The sequence below is a fragment of the Oikopleura dioica genome, chromosome 1 (genome assembly GCF_907165135.1).
Source record: "Oikopleura dioica chromosome 1, OKI2018_I68_1.0, whole genome shotgun sequence".
Taxonomy (NCBI): Eukaryota; Metazoa; Chordata; class Appendicularia; order Copelata; family Oikopleuridae; genus Oikopleura; species Oikopleura dioica.
The window spans coordinates 9191659-9217858 of record NC_137291.1 but is presented as its reverse complement, the minus strand read 5'-3'; the positions used below and the strand labels follow the sequence as shown (position 1 = coordinate 9217858).

Sequence of the window (26200 nt, the reverse complement as noted above, 5' to 3'; positions counted from 1 at the left end):
ATTTAAAAATATTGAGGCTATATGCGCCAAACTGTCGGGAACATATTTTTCCATGGTCAAATCGTTTCCTCGGTCCAAGTTCAAAAAGCCTTTTCATGGAAAAATGTTTTTCGTATTCAATCCACCTAAGTGACAAAATCGGAAGGAGTGGTTTTCATTTGCTCAGGGTGCTCTCGAAACATGCCGAACTTCATTTTGGAAAGTGTGCGGCAGAAATTTACGTGGCAATTTGAAAAACACAGGGAGAGATGTTCAAGGAAAACCATCATTTTCTCAGAAGAAGGGACGGGGTTGTTTATTACTAGAACTATTGGGACTTGAGTGGGTGACAATGCTAAGTGACTGCTTCAAGGAGCGGCCTGTCATAAGGGGCAGCCACACACAAAGAACTCGAAGTTAATAAAAAGGAGAGGGCCTTAACGTGGGACCTTTTTGAGTTGAACTTGTTGGCCTGCATCCGGAAGACAAGCACAACCGGGCAGACAGTAACGCATACTGAGTAGCTTCGATCGAGGGTTATTCAACGAAGGACACGGCAAGTGAGCGATTTGCCAATTTTAATTTTTGATAATCCTAGGAGTATGCTAATCATTGATTGAATCCTCGTCATTAGTCGATTATTAGCAAGCAGGAGCCAAGTGGCAATCTAGAACTCTGCGAAGAAAACTTGTCTGTTCGTCAAAAATTTGTCATTTATGTCTGCTTCTGAGAAGAGAATCTAATTTGGAATAGCATTTTTACGAAAATGGAGCCAATTAGAATGACGGGCTGTCTAATTAACGACGTCTCAGACGAATCTTTCCAATGGCAACTTTTGATCATCAATTTGAAATTGAAGGTCAAATTGTGTTCGAAAAAATGTAGACAGAATCGTAATTTTTTTTAAATTAAAAAATTGAAATAAACTGTTTTTAAGCTAATTTGAAAACGAAGAGATCAAAGCTCAATGTAAAAACACGACTGTAAGACTTGGTGAAGAGAAGCGTGAGAATCTTGAGCACCGTAAAACAATGAAAAACAACAAAGTGCTCAATAAACAACTCGACTCATTTTCTTCTAAAGATGCAGGTGACTTTGTTCTTCTTCTCTCGTTTTCTGCCTCTTCCTCGTTTTCTAGCAGTTTTTCTTTTTTCTACGTGCTCTCTTAGTTGCGCGTTTTTACTCAACTTAGAAAGCGCTAGAATTTTAATCGATCTTCGTTTTCTCACTGGCGTCGGATCAAGATTTATTAACGAATCTGTTCAAACCTTGGAATGTGCTCATTTCACAAGAATCTCTCCACCACGCTTTCTTAAGAGCATCCAAGGAGATGAGATTTTATAAAATGGATCGCTTCATAAAAACATCCGTCTCATTTCTTTAGCGAACCGAGCGTAAACGAGGTCGGAGCTCGCTCGCGCCCACGGGCTACAAAATCTATTGCCATCGTTCAGGGCGGTCCCTCGAGCCCGGTTAGCTCAGTCGGTAGAGCGTTGGACTTTTAATCCAACGGTCGTGGGTTCGAGTCCCACATCGGGCGCAGCTTTTGAAAAATTGCCGAAAACTGGAGCTAGAATAATTTATTCTATTGCAAGAAAGCTGTGTCGCATATAAATAGCAGAACCGCGATTTTGCAAGGGTTCACTTGACCACACAAGATAAACCTCCTTTTTCGTCTGCCGCGCGTTGTAATCGAGTTTGTACGGGCTTCTAAAAAGTGAAATGAGCACCGCAAATTCGAAACCTTGCTCACTCTTCAATTCAAAAGTTAAGGTTGTAGACCTCAATTAGCATTTCACAATATTAAAATAAAAAGCCGCGTAGCGGCTTTAACAAAGTCGAAACAAAAGAGCGGCTTTGCCGTTCTTAAAAAATCGCCTTCACTTTTGCTAGAACACTCATTGTCAGCCGCTGTTTTTTTAAACAGCTAGAATTTCTGCCGAGCGATCAACAATCGTTTGCGTCGCATGCCAATTGTCATCGAGAACGTGTTGAACGATAAATTATCACTGGGCAGCTTTCTCGGGCGCAATTTCGCCTGCTCCGTGGATTTTCGCGAATTAAGGCCAGGTCAAAGCAGAAACAGTAGCGAGAGCGATTTTGGCGGAAAGTGGCCTTCCGCGGCGATTGTTCAATTTTCCGCCACGCGCGGATTTTACAGCTTCCAAAGTTATTTTTCACCATCCTTTTTAGAGCGCTCATTTTGGACGCCGCTCATCACCTTCCGCTCCAAAATACATTACGCTCAAAAGTCAGCTTAAAAACCTCCTCGCAAAAATCTGCAAATAAGAAAAAAAAAACGAAAACGAAGTCTAAATGCGAATTTCACAATTGTCACAATTGTCGTCGATAACATTCAAATTCGCGGTCGCGCAAACTTGGCCGAATGGAAAAACGAAGGTTACCAGCGACCAGCGAAAGAATTAGAATGATGGATTTGCCGTCTGAGATAACTCATTTTCGACGCCTCATTTTTCATTAAATCATTGAGGAAGCGAAAATATAATACTTTGTTAATTAAATTAATTTTAAAAAATAATTATTATAAATTATAATAATCATTTTTTATAATTATTAATTAAATAAAATTAAAAAAATAATATTAAAATTAAAATTAATAAAAATCTATTATAATTTATAATTATTCAATATTTGTATTATGGAAATTTCATAGAACTGTTTCACGACATCTAAAATATTATCAAATGTTCAGGAGATTATAACCGCTCCTCAAATGATCTACATGAGCTAAAGTCCGCCCGGCTCGTCGAAGATTTCCCAAATTTCAAGCCATTTCGAGTTTGGAACAGGTTCTTTAATTTGATTTGAAAATTGCCTCCACGTAGCTCGAAGTAAGTTTTTTTGTGGAGCGGGCAGATGTTTCCGAAGTGCATTTTGATAAGAAGTAGAAGACACACAAGCGCAGCTGCAGAAGAAATTAATTTTTGCTCGAACTTACCATCCACCAATTCAATTTGGGACAAGCTCGGCCAACGTCAGCTTGAATAACATCGCCCAAGCTAATCCAGTCATTCTCAGTTGCCCGCCTAAACGATCGACAATTCATCAAAAATTTTGATTTTCCTCGATTTTCGGAAATGTGCAAATTTCGCCGGGTTCTTGAAGAAACACCACCACGTTTTTCATCAGGAAAATTGTCGAAAACCGCTCCGTTTGTCAGGCGATTTAATCGTCTTCCGCTGCCGAAGCCGGAATGAATAAGAAAAGAAAGAGCGGATAAATTAATTATGGACAAAAATGACACCTTGATTGTCACAAGTCCACTGGCGAAGCGCTTTTCAAAGAATCGTCATTTCAGTTCGTCAATTTTTTCACGCCTATTTGGTCAATTGCAATCTTTGATAATTTATGAATTCAAGATTGCTAAGGCTCTTAGTTGAGGAGATAAGGGGAATGAGGTGGTCATTATTTCTGAGCCGTGTTGAGTTAATTTGAACGAGTCGGATATTCAACGACTGGCAAGTTGATTAGCATACGGGATGAAACGAAAAAGTCCAGATTTAGAAATAACGTCGCCTCAGCGTATTTTCAAACAAAACTTTGTTGCCCAATGATAGTCATGAAAAGACGAACTTACAGTGCGTAGAATTAAGGGACTTTACCGGGGATGACAATTTGAAGGGACTTTTGGGGGAAATTTGATATTTTTCATAAGGATTTAATAGATCACTTTAGTACAGTGGATCATACTTTCCGTTAAGTTTACTGGTGTTCCTTTTACTGTCATAAATGAAGATAAAATCGGTGAGAAAGTAAGATCACTTTTTTTCTGAACAAAGAGTTCTTCTAAATCAATCCCTGGGAAGTGCTGCTGACTTTCTAGCTGTATATCCGCTTGTTCGCAATTTCGCGCTGTAAGTTATAACCTATCTAAGACACCTTCTCGAAACTATTGTCATTCACGATAAGTTAAGGCTTAGAACGTGTGGCGCGTTATGCAAGCCTAAATTAAATAATAAACTAAAAATGAAAATGTCTCTGTTTTCCATCTCTTCTCTAAATATTTACTGGATTGCTGACCTGGTGGTATTTTGCCCAAAAACCGCCCAGGACAAAAGGCCCTTTTGGTTTTGGCTTTTCTTAGAACTACCTTAATTTCGACTCTTCTCAGGTTGAGCAAGAACGGTATTCAAAGCTGAGTTTTTCATGGTAGGATAACACAAACGCTAGAATTTGAAGCTAGAATTCCTTTCTTAATTGTTATCTGTCTATTTTTTTTTTAACAAAAGTTCTTGAGTCAAAGGGTCAAAGGTTTTTCGTGGCTTTTCGTTCAGTTAAAATTCGAGTTATTTTGAGAGAAAAGACAGATAAGGTGAAGTAACGTTCGAATTTAAATCCATTAGAATCTGATTCCATTCCACGTAACGCGCATTTTCCGAGGTGCGATAAAGCCCCTAAACAACGCAAACAAATCGCCTTCCGCTCGTCATCCTTTTCGCTTTGAAATTTCACGCTTTATCTTGTAAAAACTCTAAAAAAAATGTGTCTCATTTTATTGAGGAAGTTATAATAAAAGATCGTGATTTTTTATAATTCAAAAATTGAGTCTCTAAAATTCCTTGAATGGATTTTTTTTAAATAAAACAAATCTGCGTCTGTGAGCCCCCGCTGCGCTATTATCGGAGCAGTCACCTGCCGCGGCGTTAATTCTTCAAGATGAAAGTCTCGTTTTGATGCGGCTCTTTCGTGAAATGATACGGGTTTTCTAGCTACGGAAAATATCGTTCACAGCAAATTGATGGACTGAAATGAAGCGGTACGAGTTTTTGATCGGGAGATACTAAATTGTTATTTTAATGATTTCAACGATTTCGGAAGCGAAAATTTTTGAACAAACAAATGAGGCAATAAAATTGTTTTTTAAGAAAAAAAAGGATAATTGCCAAAAAAGAGGGCTTTTTGCGCAAAGAGGTTAAAAAAAGACATCTTTCTGGAAAATAAAAGCAACTTTCTAACTCGTTTTCTGCGGTACGTTTCCCGCGAAAGCCCACCAATTAAAGTTAGCATACAGATGTCCTCTTTTCACATTTTCGACAGGCTGGAATCCTTCTTCAAAAGCGCATTCTTTCTGTCCGTTTTCGTCGCTCTCGGTGTTTCCTGCACGTTGACTCTGAGTCACGTGATGCCACGAAATGGTAAGTGAGTAAAAACCTTAAGATTAAGTTGGGCTTCCAGTAAGGGATCATCTGCGCGTGAAGGTTTCTTGTTGGGCAATCTAATTTTCATCCAGCTTGATGAGCGCGGCTTTCTCAGGTTAACTCCAGTTGCAAGCCCCCTTTTTCTAAAACAGCAGGATTCAACCATTCTCGCTTCAATTAATTGCTCAATAGACGCCATCTACAAGTAGGCCGAGGTGACTTTTTGCACTCAAATCATGAAATCATGATAGTCGTGAGTAAAACAAAGTGATTTATTAATCGGCTAAAAGCGTAAGTAATCATGTAAACAAAGTTGCGAAAAGTTAACCCGGCAACTGCTGAGATAAATATCTGTATCTTGTTCATTTTGCGTCATTAGCCCGGCGTTAATCCCACCTTACTTAATTTGAATTTGATTTTAATTTTAAAATTGTGAAATTATATTTAAAGCTCACGAAATTTCACAGCTAAAAGAGCGCTTAGATTTCATTGACCAAAAGTTCGGAAAAACGTTCCAAAAAGATGAGGCGATACTGTCCAACAGCCAAGATACTGTAAATTCAAACACGTCGAATTTTCAAAAATGACAAGATAAGAACTTGTGAACTTGTCATATTTCTGCATATCTTATATTTCTTGATTTTAGACTGGAACTTTTTTTCCTCAAAGGAGGCATTCGCCCAAAAGAAGAATTTTAGCGTAATATTTTTCCTTCGTAAAAAGGGGGATTCTTCAAATTTGAGGCCAAATTCTAAGTAAAAACAAATCCGGATTAATTAATCGGTCCAAGACCAGTAATGATACGTTATGAATAACTTATGATCAACGTCCTTCTTCGTATACTTTCTTGTTCTTCACCGTGAATTTGAAGTCTTCGCAATCTTTTCTTTCCTTTCTGTTTCTCGTCATTTTTAACTCACTGGCTCCGTCTAGTCCGCGCCGTGCTGCGCGGCGCTCTTGAGCCAAAGCCGCGAGTGGTCGCGATCGTCATTGACGCGACTCTCGACCAGCAATTTCTTACTTTCTTCTTCATTGATTCAAAATAAGCCCTTCCGTGCTTTTTCCACCTTTTTGAGTAGCAGCAGAACTCCACAGAGAACGAAAAAAGAACTGACAAAGAAAGAACACACGAGAAATATATTTTCGGTTTATCATAAATACTAGCTTTATATAAATCGAAAACGATGAAGATCTCTTTTCTTTTGTCACTCGCTGCTACAGGCTTGGTTGTATATTTTTCTTGGGAAACATAGATTTTTACCATGCAAAAAAGTGGTCTTACGAATTCGAAAATTCAATTTTTACAATTCAAAAAAATATATTAAAGAGTCTTAAATATCTAAATTCATATTATGTTTTTGTCACTTTAAAAAGGGAAATTTGATCAAACTTATTTTTTCGTAGATAATTTTTACAATTATTTTTTTCAGAAAAAAGTAATCATTTCAAAAACCAATAATTCCGTTTTTTTAGATTCATTCATTTTTATATGATTTGAAGCTTTAAAAACAGCTGTAGAATTCTTTTTTCTTCTCGAAAGTATAAATATCAATTAATATACAAATCATGAAAATATTATTATCAATAAAATTTTATCAGGATTTTAGCTGAAAATTTAAGGAAAATAATTTCTTAAAAAGGTCGGATTTTGATTTCTTGCTCTTTCCCTTCCAACCGGTTCTTGAAAGTGCCTGTTCTGACACTTGCTAAATCAACTATCCTGCCCCTTTTTTTCTAAAAGTGAACTTCCCCGGAAGCCGCTACCTACGTGGCACAGTCAAGGAGCGGCAAGATGCAATTTCGAATTTCAAGTTTATTTGGCGATGATCAGAATAATCGAGCTTTTGAATATTTGGCCAAAATATATCGGCGGCGCTAATTTAATTGAGAAATATTTCGCGCGATCTTCGCCGCTCATCAAAACAAAATTGACAAAAACAGTCGCACTTTCCGATAAAATTTGAAACAACGACAAATCCACGCCTTTTTTTCATCGGTCCGCGATTTTCGTTACAAGCGTTAAATTCTGCATTTCGCTGAATTACCGGAAACATGCGAGCATAAAGAATTTTATTCGGCTAATTCATCGGACTGGGGCTTCGGAACGTGAAATTACGAGCGCTAGAAAATGGCGGATTATGAAAAAGACATCAGAAGCATTGTTTTATCTTTTAAAGAATTCATCATTTTTTCTACATAATTCGTTCATTATAAGACTGCCATTGATGGATTATTGTTCGTAAAACTCATCGCATTTCTCGAATTTCTGACTAAACCCTTGCTCATCTTCAATCACCATATACTAGTCACATGTAAACTTGGCCTAGCTGTCCTAATGCGCCTTTTAAACAAAACAAGCTCAACCAAACCTCTTTCCCCTTGATTTTCCCTGCAAAATCAGAATTAGCCGCTTCGCACCACGCATCTTCACCGCGGTAGATTTCGTTTGAGCTACTGTTTTCATCTTCGCGGTTTTGCCGAGAAGCGACCGAGTCAGAAAATCATTGATGACCCCGTGTTGACTTTAACCTTGAATCGCGAAGCTGACAAGCTAAGGCGGCAGGGCAAAAACTCTACTTCCCGCCGGAAAGCAAGGAATTTCTAAAGTGTGTCTACCGGAAATGGACGAGAAACTTGCTAGTCAGACGCTTCCTACAGGTCCATTTTAACGGATTTTCTTGAAGTCAAACTACGACGACCTCGGTTAGTAAACCGGTAAAGGCATGCCGCATGCGTTTGGGCACGCTCATGACGCAATTTCGAAGCGGCTCTAGAATTCCTATCCGATTACAATTTGGATTCAAGTTTGCCTCGTCCTGGCACCTGTCTGCGTTGTTCTTGCGGAGGGTAACTTCAAGTCTATCTGATTCAAGAAGCAACAAATCTAACGTGCTTACGGTTTAACCTCGTTTAGTCTGGCGCATTTCTGAACTTAGAAAAGGAGAAAAGGTAGATACTGGAACGACCAGAAACGTTACAGGAGCAAAGCGAAGATATCGAGCTAAACGAAAGCTCAGAGTTATCTTAATTCCTCCCCAGGCTCCAGTTGATTAATGCGGCTCTAAAATCCCTTGAGAAAGTATCGCTGATACTGCAGTTTTTCAGAGCTCACAAAGGGAACTTCGGATAGCGTCTTTTCGTCTTTTCAAGTTCAAAGAAAAAAAAATGATACTTTTCGATTATCGAGTCGGCTTGAATTGATGATCGAGAATGATCGATTCTTACAAAAGCGGTTGTCTTCTTCGGCATTCTCGATGATGTTCACGTGATGATACAACTCTCTGAAGGAGTTTAACTCTAACTTAACCATATCATTCTTGTTGACAGGAAAAGTTCACAGATCCTGGGATCCAAGTTGACTGATGTTACGATTTTTGAAGGTCCGAAAAAGCCCTGTCCAAATCATCCAATCATGTCAAAAACAATGTTTCTTTTTTGGTTTATTTGGATAAGTGGCGTTGAAAGGGCCCGAAAAACGTGTCTCGGAAGGCGATTCGGCGGAGAAGAAAGACAAACGGGCGATTTGGCTAATCCAACCGCCACGGTTTGTCATTTACTCTCATTGGCGACGAATGTGATTGACCGCCAAATTGAAGATGAAACCAGCCTTAATCGCCCTTTCCGAAGCATTCCGCATTAATATAAGTGTCCTTTGTTTAATTTAAATGTGAAGATGTTGCCTTCACCTTTTCCTCGAAAACACAAAAAAGTCTTCGAAAATTTTGGCGTCAAATATTGTCTTTGCTTTCTTCCGGTCATTCAAGTTCGATTACGAGTTCGACACTCAGAGGAATATATCTTCCTTGTTTTCGTTTTTCTTATCTCGTTATTTTTTGCTTGATGGCCCTTTTGATGATAATGAAAATTCGGCTTCGCTGGGCAAAATTTCGGCCTTGACGTCCAAACAACGTGCGTCCCCTTGATCAATCAAATTAAAGAGAGATGATAAGAGAAAAATATTTATCAGTCTCAAGTGAGAGCGGCGCGGTCGCAGCGGAAACAGAAACTTGTTCGAAAATACTAGACGTACAGTTTGTTTTCACGTCGCGCCGAGATAAGGCGCGTTTTTCGATCTCTCTGCGAAATTGCGACTTGAGGAGAGAGGATCATCTTTAGAATGCTCTTGACCATTCTTCTCATGGTTAACTTTCAAGGGAAACATTAATGTGAAAGCGAGTTTCTTTCTCTCAAACGAAAGAAAGGGTTCCTAAAAGACCGCATTTGAAATACCTAATCAAGGGTTCAAGCTACTTTTCCCGCTTGGAAGTTATTTCGGAGCAACATCAGTAGAAGAGTGAATTTACTAACCCTAGCCGTCGTAGTTTGACTTCACCGAGAATTTATGAATTTTCGAGGAATTCGCTTTGGGTAGATAATGAAAGTTCGCCCTCTCATTAATATTCGTTTTCGTTCCCCTGACTTGAGGAATATTTCAACTTTAAAAACCACGGGGCTGTCAGAGCCGCCGAGTTTAGAGTGGGCATTTTTATCGTCTCGATTTCGCGAATTATTCAATTATTATTCATTCGATTTCGCATCCTCGCCAAGGGCTGAGTGGAAGACAGCTCGCGTTAAAGGCGAAAATCTGATGAGTGAGTCCAATCTGCGGTCGCAAAGTGCAGCGAGAGATTAACTGGAACGTGCGCTAGAATTCGCGCGAATATGAACGAATCACGGGGGTTAATCGCTCCGCGAGTTTGAATGATTGAAAAATATTTTTTCATGGAGGGTCTAATCAGGGTTCTTTGAAACAAGTCTGACCTGAAGATCAAATCTGAAGGGATTCAGAATAAGGAGCGATAATATTCAAAGCTTATCGGTTCTTCTGCTTTTTAAGGGTACCCCTAACCCTTTCCCGAACCCAAAATTTAACTCTCTCTTAGAAAAAGATGAGAAAGAAGAGTGTTAAGATTTTGTATTCGTAAATCGTCTAAAGCTGTTTACAAAGCATAATCTTGACGGGAGTCGAAATAAACGTGAAAACTCGGTAAAAGAGGGTCTTTAAAATTCCTGAGAACGCGAGAAAATATCACAAAACGAACACTCTGCATTCTAGCGCCAGCGTTTTTGCGTTCTGTCAATTTGATATGAAATGTCTTGATAAATCAATTTGATTAATCAAATTTCGAATCGAATAAAGGCTGCAACAGGCGAGTTCCTTCCATCGACCGCAATTACAGCTATCAGAAAACGTCAGAAGCGTAATTACAGTCGCGCACATGTTTGATAATGAGCTAGAATCTGACCGAGGTATTTGAAAAAGACAAGTTCAATTCGCGGGAATCACTGGCTATGCGAGTTATGATTTTGATCGAGAAGCGTTGAGAAAATAACCCCTCATTTAAAGATTTCATCGATACGCCTACTAAGGCAGCATTTTTATAGAGAACTACAGGACGATCGGAGCGAGTCCAAAAATGTGTTACCAAAATCTGATCCACGTGCCCATTTTTCTAACCAGAAAAGAACTGCGTTGGCTGTCTTTTCCTCAAAAATTTCCCGTGGGTCAGCACTTTTACCACAACAGACCGGACTAATCTTGCGATCACGGGCCATCTGTTTTGCTCTAGAAAATTCCAGGTCTAGACGACTCGCAGTCCAAATTGCGCAAAATTCCGCAATTCTACTCTGTGGCCAGAATCACGACGCTCAAAAGTCCATTCCTAAATTGGGGCGGTTTTGTCGTAATTTCGCTTTTTTTTTCTCGGTCATTTTTAGTCACGTTTTGGTGCGAAATTTCATTCCGTAAAATTACAGTAATGATATAATTCGTCATCATCCCACTTTTTGAAACCGTGATAAGAGTCCTTCTTCGTCACTTATTTCTCTTTTTAATCATCAATTTATTTTTGAAAGAAATGGAAAAGCATCTGCTATCTCCTTAGTCGCCTTTTCAAGAAACCAACATTTTGCGTCAACACTCGCCTGCCTGTGATAATAAACTTGCAGATAGTGAAAAACTTGCAAGAAAAGGGTTGAACTCGATCTTTTGAGTGGTCAAAGCTGAAACTTCCAAGTTCCACGACAAAACGTCCTACTTTTCAAATCGTAAACGTGATAATTTACAAGTGTAGATGAAGTTTTCTGATAATGAAGAAAAAGGGATGAGGGACGTGTTGGAGGATATCCACTCTTCGGGGATGTGACGTGTAGTCGAAATGGAAGGGATATCCCAGAGCAGGGTCCAAAGTCGCTGATTATCTAAAATCTGCGGAAAAAAGGAGAACGATCACGTTCGAATCCAATTAAAATCGGAATCAAACCGAATTGGAATAATTTAAAGAAAAATATCGTTCATCTCGGTAATGCCAAATGAAATTGAAACATTCGATTGTTTTTAATCTGGATTAAACTCGGACCACGTTGCTTTATGAACGAATAAGTACTGAATCTTATGGAGAGATGAATTGTTTTATTGACCCACTCACCCATGGACAAAGATAAGAGCGACAGGAAATGGCCAAAGAGCCAAACGGTAATTAGTTACTTTTGTACACGTTAAAACGACGAAAGTTATCTCCTACGAATGACAAGGTAGAGACACTTGGGCCTGAGTTCGAAAGCGTAGTTTTACGCGAGAGAAAATTGAGCGTGACATTGAAGAATGCGAAATAAATTCGTGTTAGACGCCCGGGGAAATTTTATTTCCGGCGGATTTCTTCCGCTTTCCGTTTCTTGAATCTTTCAATTTTGCCGGTTGTAAACGTATTTTCCAATGATTGATAGTTGTTAACAAAAAGAATTGAAAAAAAATTTTCCATTTTTTTAATCAAAATACTCACTGTTTTCGAAATCAGTCTCTAAATAAAGCCCGCGTAATTAAATAATTAACCTGTGTTTTTTTAAAACGAGCCTGTCAGCTAAAAGCTTTCAATTGAATAATGATTCTTTATTTATCTCATTTACACATATGGAAAATAAAATTTATTTCACGAAAACAGGCCGACTAAAAATAAACAAAAAAGCTCGATTCATTCATTTTCGGATTTGAATTTATTCTTCTGCGAAGAGGAGCTGAGCAGCAAGTAAATGGACGAGCTCGTTAACATTCTAAAGGTACATTCCCGCGCCGGGGAGCTGATCACTCTAGAGCAACTTCCGATTAAAATTCAAAATTACCCGACCTCCAATTACGAAATTTTCGAAATTTTCTTTGTCTTACAGGGACAGAAAGGGAAGCCAAGAATCAGTCCAATTTTCAAGTATTTCTTTCTTCAGCTTGGCCTCAAAACACTCCAAAAACTTCTGAAGTCAAACTACGACGTCTAGGATTAGTAATTTTTCTGATCCAATTTCAATGTCGAAAAAGTGCTGATTAAACTTTTTTGTCGTAATCTTTCGCCTTTTTTCTTATCGTCATCCGACCTTTAATTTCCGCGCACTTTGTTCTAGCCGTGAGAACAGCGCGAAATTCCGAAAATCGTGAAAAAATTCACGCGATCTCCAGTGTTACGAAAAGAGACCTGTGCCGCATTCTTTCATTAATAGCAGCGCCATTCCAATTTTGGAAACGTTCAGAAATTTTTCGATGGGCGAAATTTTTTTTTTTTTCGCAATTTAGCAAACCAAGCTAGCGAGGTGGTTCAGCTGCGCTATCTGCACGGTCACTTCCCTCGCTAAGCACCTGAGTGCGTCACTGCCGATTTTGGAAAAAGTGAAAGTAATTACGACTAAAGGTAACTCGCTGCCAGATGGTTTTAAAATGTTTCTATCGGACAAATGAACATCGGGAGTTTTTCAGTTTAATTCCTTCGCAAAAAAAAAATATTTTAAATTATCAGAAAAAAACAAAACTTAAATACCATTTTATTAAAAAAATTCTTCAAAAGTTTTCAAAGTCAAACTTCAGCGGAAAGCATTTTTAATACGAAATTTTTGTTAACAAAAATTCGCAACCAATAATACAGGCACAGATAGCCAAGCTCCAAACTCGCGGATGGTTCTGACGAAGCTCTCCGATGTGGCTGCCGCTTGGGCCGATTTCTACATCAAGGACGTGCTCAGCAGAGACAACCGCGCGGAAAATTTCAAGGTGAGTCGAAAATTAATTAAAAGCTTAGAACACACTTCCAACGAACCAGTCAAGAGCACCCCCCACTCACTGCAAAAAGGGTTGAACAAACAATGGGCACGAGAACTAGAGCAATTCCACTCATCAAAGTGGAACAAGAGAAAACTCGTTCGATAAATTCAATCTATCTTTTTCTGAAGATCATTTCCTTTAGCAACATTCGAATCTTGTTTTTCACGAAAAACTCGAAGCGTGAGAATATCCTGACGGATGTGCTTTAAAAACATGATTTTGAATAAACTCGATTAAGATGCTCACCTTCCCTTGAAGAACCAAACTGGACCTGTCAAAAATCTCATCAAAGACCCTTACTCTGAAATTTTCTTTCCCGTCCAGTCTTAATAACTATGTCGAGACCCTTAATTAATCAAAAATCGAGAAGAAAAAAAAAAAGAAACTCTAAGAAAGGGATTCTGAAAATCTCACTTTTTAAATATTGTTAGACCAGCCACAGCCACTTCTTTGAAGAGCTCTGAGGTTCGACGAGTTTTATAACTTGATCTTTTTCTCTCAAGCACTAAACGTGCGGATACTCTTGAGCATCAAAGCTCAAAACCCAGTGCTAAATAGGTTTGTTCCTGGCAGGTCGGCGCGGGTCAAATTCCTCGGGTACGTTCTAACGAGAATTTTTTTCTAATAGGCGAGGAAGAGTGTTCAAATTCTAAAATAATATTTTCGGAATTAGTGGTTTTGCTCTCGAACCACGTTTTTCACATTGTTTATGAATTATCAACCGTTGTGAAAAAAGAAGAAAAAATAAAATTGATGTTCAAATTCAAAATTAACAAAAAAATCGTCACACCGCAATTTTGATTCTAAAAACGGCTATTTGGACCAGCTTTTTTTTAAATTAGTGACACCCTTATTTTTTATAAATCGTGTTTTTTCCTGTTTTATTTTTTTCAAATTATGGTATTTAAAAATTACGAAAGCGCTTCAAATAATTTTTTTTCGGTACCAAAAGCGGGTAAGTTATCATATCATTCGTTAATTAAACTGAGCGATAACTAGTGCTCGTAAAACCGCATCAACCCTCTGCGTCGAGTCGTGTGAACATAATTCAACGTGTGCTGCAAATAAATGCACAACACACGATCAAAATTGCTTCTTGCCTCTCATTACTGATTGTATTTTAGCAACGGATCAAAAACAAAACGGATCGGATCGCCGAAAGCTACGAAAAATGTCGAAGGAATGTGGCTAGAACGCGTGAGCTGTATATTATCAGTATAACCTCTTCCGAAAACGAGAACAATTTAAAAACCTCTGAACCCTGATTTTTAGCTCAGAGCTTTCTATTTGAAATAACAGACACAAAAAAGTGAGTCAGTAATGCGACCAAAGTCCGACTAGTTCAACTTCACCTGCTCCTTCATGGAGCCAAGTTTTCGAAGTTTTCCAGTTTTCGTGAATTTTCACAACCGCGAAAATTTTCCGCCCCCAACTTAAAACAACTCAAAGTGACCAGAAAAAGAAACGAAATAATTGTGGATTATTTTGTTATGTAAGAATTGTTCCGCAAACTCGACCGCGGAAAGAGAATTGTTCGAAGTTGGATCGAAATTGGTGCGAAAATTCGTGGTTAACCGGTCTTGTTCCAACAAGGAGCAGGAAGGGGCCTTCGGTGTAATTTTTAATCCGGAAGCCAGCTCGATCCGATTCTAGCGCTCTAATGAATTTGCTGGTAACACTTTTCTATGGAACAGTGATTTACCGGTGTCTTACGATTTTATTTCTTTTTAGAAGAAAAATCTCTAGTGAAAATAAATTCGAGAGTTCGAACTAAAGGTACTTTAAAACGAACTTAAAATACACGAAATTTTCGGTGAAAATTTTCTCGAAGAGATAGGATTAAGGGAGCGGACAAAACATCAACGAACAAATCCGGGTAATTATAATTGCAAGTTTACGTGAGTTAGTGCCTTTTTCGAATGGAATAGAAGGTAACCAAGCAGACTAAAGGCAACGGGTTGTAATTATGTTTTTGTGAGTCGCTCAAGAAGGACCTCGGCCGCTTCCGCTCAAGGCGGGCCCCATTGACGGATTGCAGCTTTAATTTCGAACCTGGAGAAATTCAACTTCCTTTCCAGCGAATTTGCTCGCCGCAACTATCAATACATTTATTTCAAAACAGAAAAGAAAGCCCTTGCTTGAGCTCTTTCTTTTTCTCGAAGGCTGCGAAGCCACGTGGTTAGCCAATTTTCAATATTGAGAAAATAAGCACCGGGGATCCCTTAATTCTCACTTGACGGAACAATTTATCCCTCTTCTTTTTTCGTGGATTTCGGATTTTCTTTTACACAGAAACTCGCCAACAAAATTTTGATTATTGTGCGGAATTTTAACCACCTTCCGCGCGGAAGTAAGAAAATCAAGCACGCGCACGTTTCAAACCACCAATACAGTAAACCACAGTACAACAGAAAAAGAAAGCGGAGAAGTCCTGGAGTGCGAGAACTTGGGTAAGTCTGCGCTAATTCTTATAATTTTCTAGGCCTTTTCTAACGATTTAAATTTTAACCCGTCTGGGCTCAAAGGCACTTTATTGTCATTTTTTCTAACATAGCCCTCAAATCACTGATATATTCTTTTTCTGTGCAAAATTTAACAAATCTTCTAGTGGTGGAAACCTGTTTAACCCCGACGGAAGGAGAGTTCACCAAAAAAACTTCAAGTTAGAACAAATTTCACACCTTCCCAAAAAATATCAATTCGATTTATTAAAATTTCGCGCTGATGATTTCGTCCTACGTATGATTCATCTTTTCCTTGAGTGAGTTTGTCGCGCCGCAGCTGAGGAGTTCTTCCAAAAAATTAACCAGCTGAGTTCTCTCTCTCTCTCGGGCGAAAAAGCAAGTTCTCTTTTTTAATTTAAAAATTGAAGATCTTGAAATCCACGTGAATAAACAAAACCTTAAAAAATCAAAGGTTAACTCGATAAAGCAAACTCCAGGATCCAATTCCTCTGGATCCGACTAGAAGCTCGAAGCAAATCTTCAACAACTTGAGAAACTGGATTTGGGAACACATGGACGGATGTCGCCAGCAAGGAAGATTCTGGCACAAACTTGGAGTAAGATCTAAAAAAGACAGAAAGCAAAATTTTCAAATTTTAAATTTCGCGGTGTTCTGTCCATTGATAACAAAACCTCAAATAGCAACCAAAGATTATGTTGAACTTGGTCTGAAAATACTGATAACTAGATAGATATGAAAGCTAATTCTTGAATTCTAAGCAAAAAAAACCTGAGTTTTTTTAACAAAATTTTAGCAATTGGAACAAAAATGGCTTGGTGTTTACGCAGATGTCTTGGAAAAAGTCGATGCAAGAAGATCAGGATAAAAAATTTTAAAAGGGAAAGCGGCTTAAAAATTATTTAAATTAGTAATTTGATATAAAATAATAACAAATGAGTTTTATCTTCATATGTTTAAGAAAATAAACCGCTGAGAGCTTCAGAAATATATTAGTTGTAAATTTTTCCAGTTGACCCGTCCATGATAAAATCGCTTTTGGTTGAAATTTCGAAGCAATTTTTATATTTAAAATTTCGAAAATTCAATTTTCAAAACCAATTATTGACACCAATATGTCTCCTCGCCCACGTTTTTTCAAGCTTCACTGCCGCTAGAATTTTTATCCAAAATTTTTGGCTAAAAATTGGTCATAAAAATTTTAGCTTTGTTTTTGAGTGAAAATTTAAGGTTGATTTTTGAGTGGAGGAAAACCATTGCTTTAGTTGGCGCAAGATTTTCAACTTTCATTGCGAAAAATTAATCTCAGCCAATCAGATTTCGAGAAATTTGTGCGGAAGCGCGCCATCGAGCAGCCCAATCAAAATCGTATATAAATATATTCGCCCAACTTTCGATTTGAAATTTATCGCTGGGTGGCGCTGTTTTTGCACATCTGATTGGCCAACTCAAAAACTATCAATCATGTAAATACTAATTTGACATACAAGACTAACACAAACATTCAAATTCTGTATTTGTATCAAAAATTTTAATTAATAAAAGGGCGGAACTCTTAAATTTGAGCTAAAAATCTATAAATAATAATTCATTCATTTTATAAAAATGGCAAATTACTCTCTTTTCTTATCGACTTCGAATAAATTGATTTTCTGGGAAAATTTCTCATTCTCGGAAAATTGAATCATCTCATTTAAATATTGATGTCTGGAGAATATCGCCTCTGGAGAAGATTATGAAGAAGATGATTGGGAAACAGAATGAAGAGCCGTTTATGTAAAGTACTGTATATCCCCCCTTTTGCTCTGTAAATATAAAATACTCGCAAAACCATACTATTCCAACCCGTATCATGATTTTAAGCAAGACAGAAAGAAGGAATTCCAATTTTATTGGTCTGTATTTATTTAACAACGCTTTATTGAACTTATTGCAAATTTAACTTGTTTATCAAGCCTTTACTTTTGGTGATTGTTTTTAATGAATAATCTCTGTGCTGGAAATATAAATGAATTATAGATAGTATTATAAAAGATGGTAGGTAAAGATCGGATTTGTCACCAAGCATGCAGGAGGAAATAAACATTATAATAACGATATTCGGCTTTTTTTCCAATAATGCACATGTTAACGTACTATGATTTTTGTTAAAATCAAAAGAATGAAAGTTGAAATAAATTGTTGAAATATCATCTCAAAGGCACTTTTCTTCGTGCCCCCGCATGCAAGCAAAATTATTACGTGCACGAAATTTATATAAAAGAAGCCCGCCAAATTACAAAATTCAAATTTCGCGCCAAAAGATTTTTCTCTCGCCATTGCCGCTAAGACACACAAACGCCTCCTCATGCCCCCAATCGAAGGTTTTTGCGTTGCCTTGAGCGCGTTGTCTTGACTAAAAGGCGTGTTGATTGGCTTGAAATTTGAGTTTTGAAAAGTTGCCCGCGCTAGAATATGCGCAAAAGAGTCAAAAAATAGCCAGACAGTTAGATAGTTTTCGCTCTGCTTATACATAGTAGGTTGCTGTGAAAGTAGTGTGTTGTTTTTGAAGCCATCAGGTGTATGAGAAGTTGAGGGTTAAGGGAGTCAACAACGATCAGTGACATTTCTTTGGAGGTAAAGTCATTCCTTGTCGGGCGTCTTGTCGATGTAGTTGAGAAAGGTCGCGTCGCCTAGCAGGCAATTCGAAGGTTTTGGATCCCTAAGAAGAAAGTACTTTATGGAACACCACTTGTTAGAAAAGAACAAAACACAAAACGTGTTTAGAATAGCTCGCTGACGCCGGTGCGGGTTATAAAAATCTTCTTACTCGAAGATAAGAATAGTATTACTAAACAGATTAGTTTTAACTTTTAACTTCTGAGCTTTGCTTGACGAAAATCTTGCGATTTCCATTACGCGATAATTTTATTCGAAAAATCGACTTCGATTTTTCAAGCCAAGAATGCTGGACAAGAGTGAACCTTAGTACCTGTTGAAAAGATTGTTCTCTGGCTCGTAAGAAGTCGCGCTAGCCTCAGTTGGTGAGTTGTTATTGTTAGTTTGGTTCTTGGGTTGCATTTGATCCGGTTTATTTTGTTGTGAGGTTGTTTGTTGGAGAGCTTCTGTTGCGTTGTGTTGGAACATTATTGACGACTCAGGTTCAGACTCGGTCACGATCGTGCCCGGCACGTTTCTGGGTGTTACAGTTAATCCTGGGGAATCAACAGTTCTGTACTCACATAATATTATTCGATTGAATGACGTAGTTTTCTTGCGTGCGTGAAGTTTTTACAGGAGTTTTTTCGCAAATTTTTTCACTAAAAAAGAGTTCAAAAAGGGACGAAATCTTTTGAAAAATAAAAAAAGCTTCCGTCGAACCGGATTCGAACCAGTGACCTAGAGATAACTGCTAACCCTCTACAGTCTCCCGCTCTGCCAACTGAGCTATCGACGGTTGGGGGAAATGTAAAAATTTGCAATTATGAAAATCATAAAATAGGAAGAAAGAAAGTTACTCCGAAAAAAGTTTGCCTTTGTGGTTATTAAAGCGGAAAAGGAATTATTGCGTTAGTTGAACTGAGAAGCCACAAGCTTATATTTTTTGTTCTCTAAAATAATACGATTTGAAAGCTAAGCAATTTTCTAGTTTCGTTTCTACGTCAACGTAAAATATACTGCTAGTCGGAAATTCTCTAAAGTGCAATAAAAGTGCCAATAATTCAAAAAAAGCTCGAATAGGATAAGCCAACACGTATCCAATAAACGGAATACTAAGATGACGCAAGGTGTATACGAAATGTTCGCTTTGGCTTTTACTGGTGACACCTGGTGCGGCCAGTTGTCGATCCAGGAAGCCACAGACTCCTTCGCTGTAAGGTCGCCAACCTTGACAAACAGAAGGACGAGTTGCGGCTGTATTTTTTGACACTTGATGATTCTAGCCCCGTCCTTATGCTGAATTACAACGCATACACTTCGCCTGTCTCCAGGAAGTTCAATCGATTCTGGCTCACCTGATTGTGTCCTCGTTTCTATTCGCGGACTTGATCGAGTTCGGCGTCTTCGAGCCAAAGTGACGATCCGGCGTGTTGTACTGGCTCATTTTCACCTCTGCGAAGATGGAATGCTCTTCTTTCGCCTTTTCCAGAGCTTCCTTTCGCTTCATGTTCTTCTCCAGCTGCTTTTGCTGCTTGTAGAAGTCGCCAAAGTTATTGACAATGATAGGGATTGGTAGCGCAATCACCAACACACCTAGAATGATAATTAAGATCCCAATTCTCAAATCATCGGCGAATGAGAGTAATTTCACCGTTTCTTTACTGTACCTGTAATACAGCAAACGCAGCCGACAATCTTTCCCATCGGTGTTTTCGGATACATGTCTCCATAGCCGACCTAAAAGAGCGTTTTGCTTCTCCCTAGGCCACTTCAAAATCTTCACTTTTGCCTCGCAATTTACGGGCCTTCTATGGTTATTCTTTTTTTGGAGTGATTACGGTACATTCATGAAAATTTGCGAACTTTTGCGTTGAGGCAGAGATTGATTTTGAAGTGGGAGCAGGTTTCTACAGGTAGGTAGATATGGATATAAAGATGGAAAGGAGTACGCATGATATGATAGGGTTGAAAGAAAATGCTGCTAGCTGAAGAAATACAGTTAGAATCGTCTCCGAAGAATCCTTATCCTAACTCTTGGTGCCTTGAAAAAAGGAAAATGAGAAATTAATATTGCTCTTTGAGTATTTCTCCGTCTGCAAGCACTTTCTTATCCAATTGCGTGGCCTCAAAAAAGCAAATCATTAAAACAATGTTTGTTGGAAATGCTGCGGACACGCATTACTATCATAGCTCATCGATTTTACTTCAATATGACTGGCGATTTTCAACATTCGCTGGGCATATCGCAAGAAATACTACACGTTGTGTGGAATGCGCGAGAACTAACAACTAAAACAAGCTCGCCATAGAAGAAATTTTGATTGTCAAAATTCTCAACCACGGCTTCAACAGCTGTTGGGGAAAGAATAAGGACAAAATTTGGTAAAGATGCCAAATTTTTTCGATATTTATCGACAAATGGCCTTTTTAGCTTCTCTTTTTTTCATTATTTTTTTGCGTATTTTTCGTTTTTTTTTATCAAAATAAATATTTTCAAAATTTTAAAAAGTATTTATGCGAAAAAAGAAGCTGAAAATGACCGGAAGAATATATAAATATAGATTGACAAGAATGAACATTGAGTTTTGTCTTAATTATTTTAGGAAGTGTGCCACTGTTAGGGAGGCTCTGTACACTGTAGTACCATAGTATGGGTAATCAAACTCCACCTGAAACGCAAAAGGTCAGTCAGGTTCGTGCGTTTACCGTTGTCATTGTGATAGTAGCCCACCACATCGAATACGGGATCGAAGAGAACATCTCAGCGTTATTTTCCTTCTCCGCGAAGTAGCACAGCGACGAGAAGATCTCAGACCGGTTATTATGTTTTCTCATGCAATTTTCAGCTTCAATCAAGAGCGCAAATCCACGTTGGATGGGCAACCTTTATCGGAAGCCGCTTGCGTGAAACACTTGACTCGTCAAAAGTCCGATAACGATTATTTTTCCGCGCAGACGAGGAAAACTTGATATCGGGCGCTTTATTCACAAACGATAAAAACCGCTTTTCGGGAAAAATTAACGAGTGAAGTGAAAGCCTGACTCAGCTTTATCCGAGAACTATTCTTTTAGGAAAGCCGAATTAAATTTATAACCGTTTCAAAATGGTGATGGCCAAGAAAAGAAGAAGCAGTCCGAGTTCCTCGTACGACCGTTGCATTGTGTAGCCTAAAGATTGAAGACCAGTCGAGTGGCGCGCCAGTTTCAGAATTCGTAAAATTCGCATGATTCGAAAAATCTAAAATAACTTGTTGTGAATTACGCTTTGCATGGGCACGTGGTTAATTGCGCCAGCAAAATGTATACAAGACTAATTATTTTTGAAATATGTTTTATGCATCGTTGTGGGCATTTTACGCGAACTAGAGTACTAAATAAACTTTTCTGATTTTCTAGCGACAGGATGTTTCAGACCGCTTACGATACCCTTAATCTCTGTCTCGGGAAATGGAAGGTGCGAGTCAGAGCCGCGTGGCGGTGTTATTTAAATTGAGCGATCATGTGGTTTGGGGACTTGTGCATTTTCGATGAGTCCGGGTGGCGGTTCTAAAGAGACGCCGGCGCACCACCAAACATCGTTCACCTGCAGCTCCTTCCAATTAATTCCAAGATTATCATAGCAACAATTTTTGCATTCTTACGTTTTAAAAATCGAAATTCTTGAGCTCGAAATTAATCAAAAAACATCGTTAATGGTTGCATAATCTGCTCTTTGGAATCTGTTTTGAAAACTCGAATAGAATAAAATATTTTTTTCTTACCTGAACAATCCGGCGGACGTTTTGAAATTCCAGCAAGTTAGCATTTGACTCGGTTAAAAAGACGGTGATGTAATAAGGCAATATCGCGGTGAGATCTTCATTTCGGATTTAATTTGTCTTCGTTGTTTTTCACAAGTCTGCAAAAACAGAAGAACTGCGAATTTGAATTATTTTACGTTTGTGGTACGTGAATTCACATAAGTCCCGATTTTTCGCCGATAATCGAGTTTTAACGCTTAGATGCAGGTCCCGCCTGACAGATGCAAAATTAAGGTGGTCGAGTATGGAGACTTTTTAAACCGCCAATTTCTTCAGGTTTAGGGTTGATATTAAATCCGATTCCTATGATATTAAGGGGAGACTTGAGAAATCTCCATTTGTCGGGCGAAGCAGCTTATAAAGAGATTCTCGAATATAATTAAAGAGCCTTTGATGATAAAATTATACGAATTTGTCGACTCAATATTATGATTTTAGAAAAAGAGAGAACCAGTCCTAGGCGTAAAACATACTCCATCGTAAACCAGGCAATGCATACCGATTCGATATGATTAAGCTCTGCTTTATCTACAATTCCTGGCTAAAGAAGGAAGCGAACTTAGAGAGTACCTTTGAAGTCAGGCATCGTGTTGAGTGATAGTGCGATTGTTGAAAGTACAATAAATAATACAGAAATTATGGCTTTACCGAGGTTATCGACAGAAATAAGAACTTATAGTTGAAAAACTAACATGATAATTGGGCACGATATTTTGGGTTTTCGAATATCCGATCAAGTGGCTTTCTATTTCGAGCTTCGAATTTTTGCATTACATGCATTTTGTCTGATAACCGCGTTCCTAGGATTTTGGCAGAGAAGCTGGAATTTGGTTTTTCTAGTAGGTCCCACATTTTCTTGCGGCGCGCGACGCAACACGTGACGCCCGCAAATTCGTCTTCCCCGTCGCCGAGTGCCGCTTCTTCTCGGCGCTTCTCGTCCACGATTTGCTCCTTGCGCTGGTGGTACCGGCCCTGGCAGCAGCTCTCGATGTAAATATCGTCAATGCCCCAGTAGTCTAGCTCCTCGCCATATGACAGTGAGCATACATCCTCGGGTATATGTAATTTCGATGTTCTGAAGAGAGAAAAAATATTCGCTATAAATTTTCATTGATTTCATTATTAGTTTCTCACGTTTTCGGCTCCGTGATTTTCGAAAATGAAATTTCAAAAGCTCCAAGTTCGCGTATAGTTACGAGAATAATACTATTTGGCGCGTACGACCACCAATATAGTTTTCGTTTCACATTGGCCGAGCATAACAAATTTACGCCGCCCGCTCGTGTGGCAAAATCAAAACAGTCCCTCTTTTTTTGAGCGTTGAAATTGAGAGTTGAATTTGAAAGTCATCTTTCGATAAATTCAGAATCTCAGGGGCGTAAATATTTCTGTCTCAAATCAAATAGAAAATTTCTGACAGTAGAATTCGTAAACTGAGCAGATTTGACAAAAACAGAGCTTTGTTTCCACGTGGAAAAAGAAGAACTTCTTCCTTAGGAGCCGCTCTAGAATTTAAATAATAATTCGAACAGTGGAAATTTCAAATTAATTATTATCTTATCTCAATTTTCAAGTTCAATTATTGATGTCAAGACCTGCAATTGTCAAAATTATCTCAATTTTAATTTATCCGATTACGTCATAATTTGAGTTTGAGTATCCGATCATTCTCTTTCTGCGCGGCGTGAAAGTTAATCGACTAAGAGATCGTCTGGCAGGCCGCAAAGAGCCGCGAGCTCGTCATCGACAATTCGATCTTCTCTCTTTCAACTTACCTGTAGAAATTGAGGATGGTGTTGAAATAGCCCGGATGCCTGTCATAGAAGATCTCGCCCGTCTCAGGGCAGTAGTCGTCCACCAGTTGTTTGAGATCCCACATGCACGTTGTGTCCCGCAGCATCCCGAGACGCGTCTTAGGAATTCGCGCCAGTGTAGACCATAGCACTAGAAATCCATTAGGAAAGCGAATAGGGAGGTTGAATTGAGTTTGAACCTTGATGTCTTGTGCCGCCTACATTGATGCATACGCGTTTTCGACCCCGAAGATGTTTCTGAAAAAAAGGTTGCAATTTAACATAACCGCTAATCTCATTGCTGACTCGTTAATTTTTGCTTGAACTCAGATAGCTGCTATATTCGAATATTCGAAAAGCCGTGATTACAAGTATGAAATAATTTGAGCCTTTCTTTTGAGCGGGTTCTCCGTCATATTGAGCTTGATTTTCATGGCTTAGAAAGCAACAATAGGAATTTTAGCAAAAAGAAGATTTGAAGAAGTGAAAAAAGCGGTGTGATTTTGGAATTTAAAATTACCTTTATTTTTTCCCATTCAGCGGGATTTTCTTCGAACTCAGCGAGCTCATCTTGGCGTCTGCGTCGTAGCGAGCTAGAGAAAGTTTAACAAAAACCGTTTTCGCAGTGGAGACGTTTTACGCTAAAATTCGCTCATGAGATCGGAGTGGGCGCCCTTTAACATCTTTGTAAACAACCACGGTTCCGTTCTCTAAGTAGGGGCTGGTTTTTAATTGTTCCGATTTGATGCAGCTAGTTTTTCAAACTGGTGAAAAGCCAACGTCAATATCTGCCTTTTCCCCCTTTTCTATGACAAAGGTTTTCTTGCCCATCTCTCCTCATCGTTTCCGTTTCATGATTCCGCGAATTTTCGCTTTGGAAAATCGCGGAAATCCAGCGAAAAATAGAAATAGACTCGTTCTTATTCTTCGAGCTAGATTGAGTTCTTCAACCGAGTTTTCCTCGGCTTTTATTCGATTTCGTTAACCTCTTTAGCCGCCGGGCTGAAGTTGGGCACATTGGCTAGCTTGAAACGTCGATCAGAGAGTCGAATATCTGCGTTTTGCTGAGAGAGCTCATAATTGCGCATTATCGCCGGCTCGGCTCGTGAGAACTGATTCAATTAGAAAACACTAATTCTTGTCGGTTTTATCCGCTAGTGTTAAAAAAGGAGGAAATGAAAAACGACGCCCCGAACATTGAAGTTCTAAAACTCAACTTTGTTATGTCGCTGGCGCAACTCAATTTTCAAAATTATGACCTTGGCGAGTTAAACCAATGTCGTTGTCAAAATTGTTGAAATTCTCACCCCCGAAAATGCGTTAAAAACTTCCCGTTTTTTCGATTTTCTCTTTGAAATTCTTTTTTTTTATGAAAAATTTTTCAATAAATTGGTATTTACCATCGATGTTTCTTGTGTTTTGAGTTTTCTCTTTGAATTTTTTTCACAATTTTTTTGAATTTTTTGCCCATCGAGGGGCCAGGTTCAGGTGCCCATGCGGCCGTTGATGGTAGCTCGATCCGGTGGTAGCAACTCGCGCACGAGCATTTTCAAAGATTAATGTCTTTCAATATTTAAACCTTTCACAACTTGAAACAATAGCTAGGGCGCTTCAAATCTGTTCAGAACTGGGATACGCATTTACATTCTGACATTCTTGTCACAAACAAAAATACACTCCCGACAGACCCAGACCGAAATCCATTAAAAATTAATCGACAGTTTCAACTTTGATTTGCTTAAATTTCAGTTAAATATCTCATAACTGATTTAAAGGTTCTCCGATTTCATGAGCAAAGTTCAAGAGCACTGATGATTCGCGATTCATTAATAATGAATTCGAATCCCTTTGAGAAGGTACTTACTTGCAAGTGAGCGCGGAGCCATTGGATCCTGGGCGATTGGTGTCAGCGTTCAGAGGCGGTCCACTGCGTGGCAGACTGTCACTGGTCTCATCATCCCTTTTGTAGAAACGGTCGTCTTTCAACCGTCTCTACCGTTTTTGGTGAAAATTTGCTAAGAAAAAATATCGATCCAGAAAAAAATTTTTTCAGTAAAGATAATTATGAGCTTTCTCGAGAAATATTTTCACCAATAGCATATGCTCTCGTTTCTTGATAAGAAAATCTGCATCGAAGCGGCCTTCGGACGGGCTCTCCGGGTTATTTGGAGAAGTGGGGATGAAACTCGACGCACTATGGAGAAAATTTTAGAGCCCGGAATTTCGTCTTTTTGTATGAATGAATTGGGAAATAGAACTTGATTTTCTCTGCAACATATCGCG

General features: G+C 38.7%; 2 protein-coding genes and 2 non-coding genes across 4 annotated transcripts; 2 read left to right on the top strand and 2 right to left on the bottom strand.

Annotated features, from left to right (window-relative positions):
- The first annotated feature begins 1446 nt into the window (after positions 1-1446).
- TRNAK-UUU (transfer RNA lysine (anticodon UUU)) lies at positions 1447-1519 on the top strand. The gene has a single exon. It is a non-coding gene; the product is annotated as a tRNA-Lys (tRNA).
- Positions 1520-6153: 4634 nt separating this feature from the next.
- On the top strand, positions 6154-17510 carry LOC145710958 (uncharacterized). Its single transcript, XM_081788669.1, has 7 exons — positions 6154-6359; positions 13046-13170; positions 14346-14401; positions 15615-15671; positions 15830-15859; positions 16153-16282; positions 16481-17510. The coding sequence occupies exons 1-7, from the start codon at positions 6323-6325 to the stop codon at positions 16550-16552; spliced, it is 507 nt and encodes a 168-aa protein (XP_081644795.1). The 5' UTR covers positions 6154-6322; the 3' UTR covers positions 16553-17510.
- Positions 17511-17595: 85 nt separating this feature from the next.
- LOC145695816 (potassium voltage-gated channel subfamily B member 2-like) lies at positions 17596-25393 on the bottom strand. Its single transcript, XM_081772846.1, is given in 15 exon segments — positions 17596-18385; positions 18656-18859; positions 18906-18983; positions 19680-19917; positions 19992-20061; positions 21031-21154; positions 21420-21562; positions 22086-22182; positions 22430-22480; positions 22583-22768; positions 22927-23199; positions 23900-24068; positions 24118-24175; positions 24438-24510; positions 25318-25393. Coding segments are annotated over 15 exon segments (1914 nt in total). The 5' UTR covers positions 25389-25393; the 3' UTR covers positions 17596-18306.
- On the bottom strand, positions 19035-19120 carry TRNAY-GUA (transfer RNA tyrosine (anticodon GUA)). The gene is given in 2 exon segments: positions 19035-19070; positions 19084-19120. It is a non-coding gene; the product is annotated as a tRNA-Tyr (tRNA).
- Positions 25394-26200: the final 807 nt, after the last annotated feature.

Coding starts and splice junctions, on each gene's coding strand:
- LOC145710958 (XM_081788669.1), top strand. CDS start 6,323: ATGAAGATCTCTTTTCTTTTGTCACTCGCTGCTACAG. Junction 13,171..14,345: donor ACCGCGCGGAAAATTTCAAG/GTGAGTCGAAAA, acceptor ATTGTATTTTAG/CAACGGATCAAAAACAAAAC. Junction 14,402..15,614: donor AGCTACGAAAAATGTCGAAG/GAATGTGGCTAG, acceptor CCACCAATACAG/TAAACCACAGTACAACAGAA.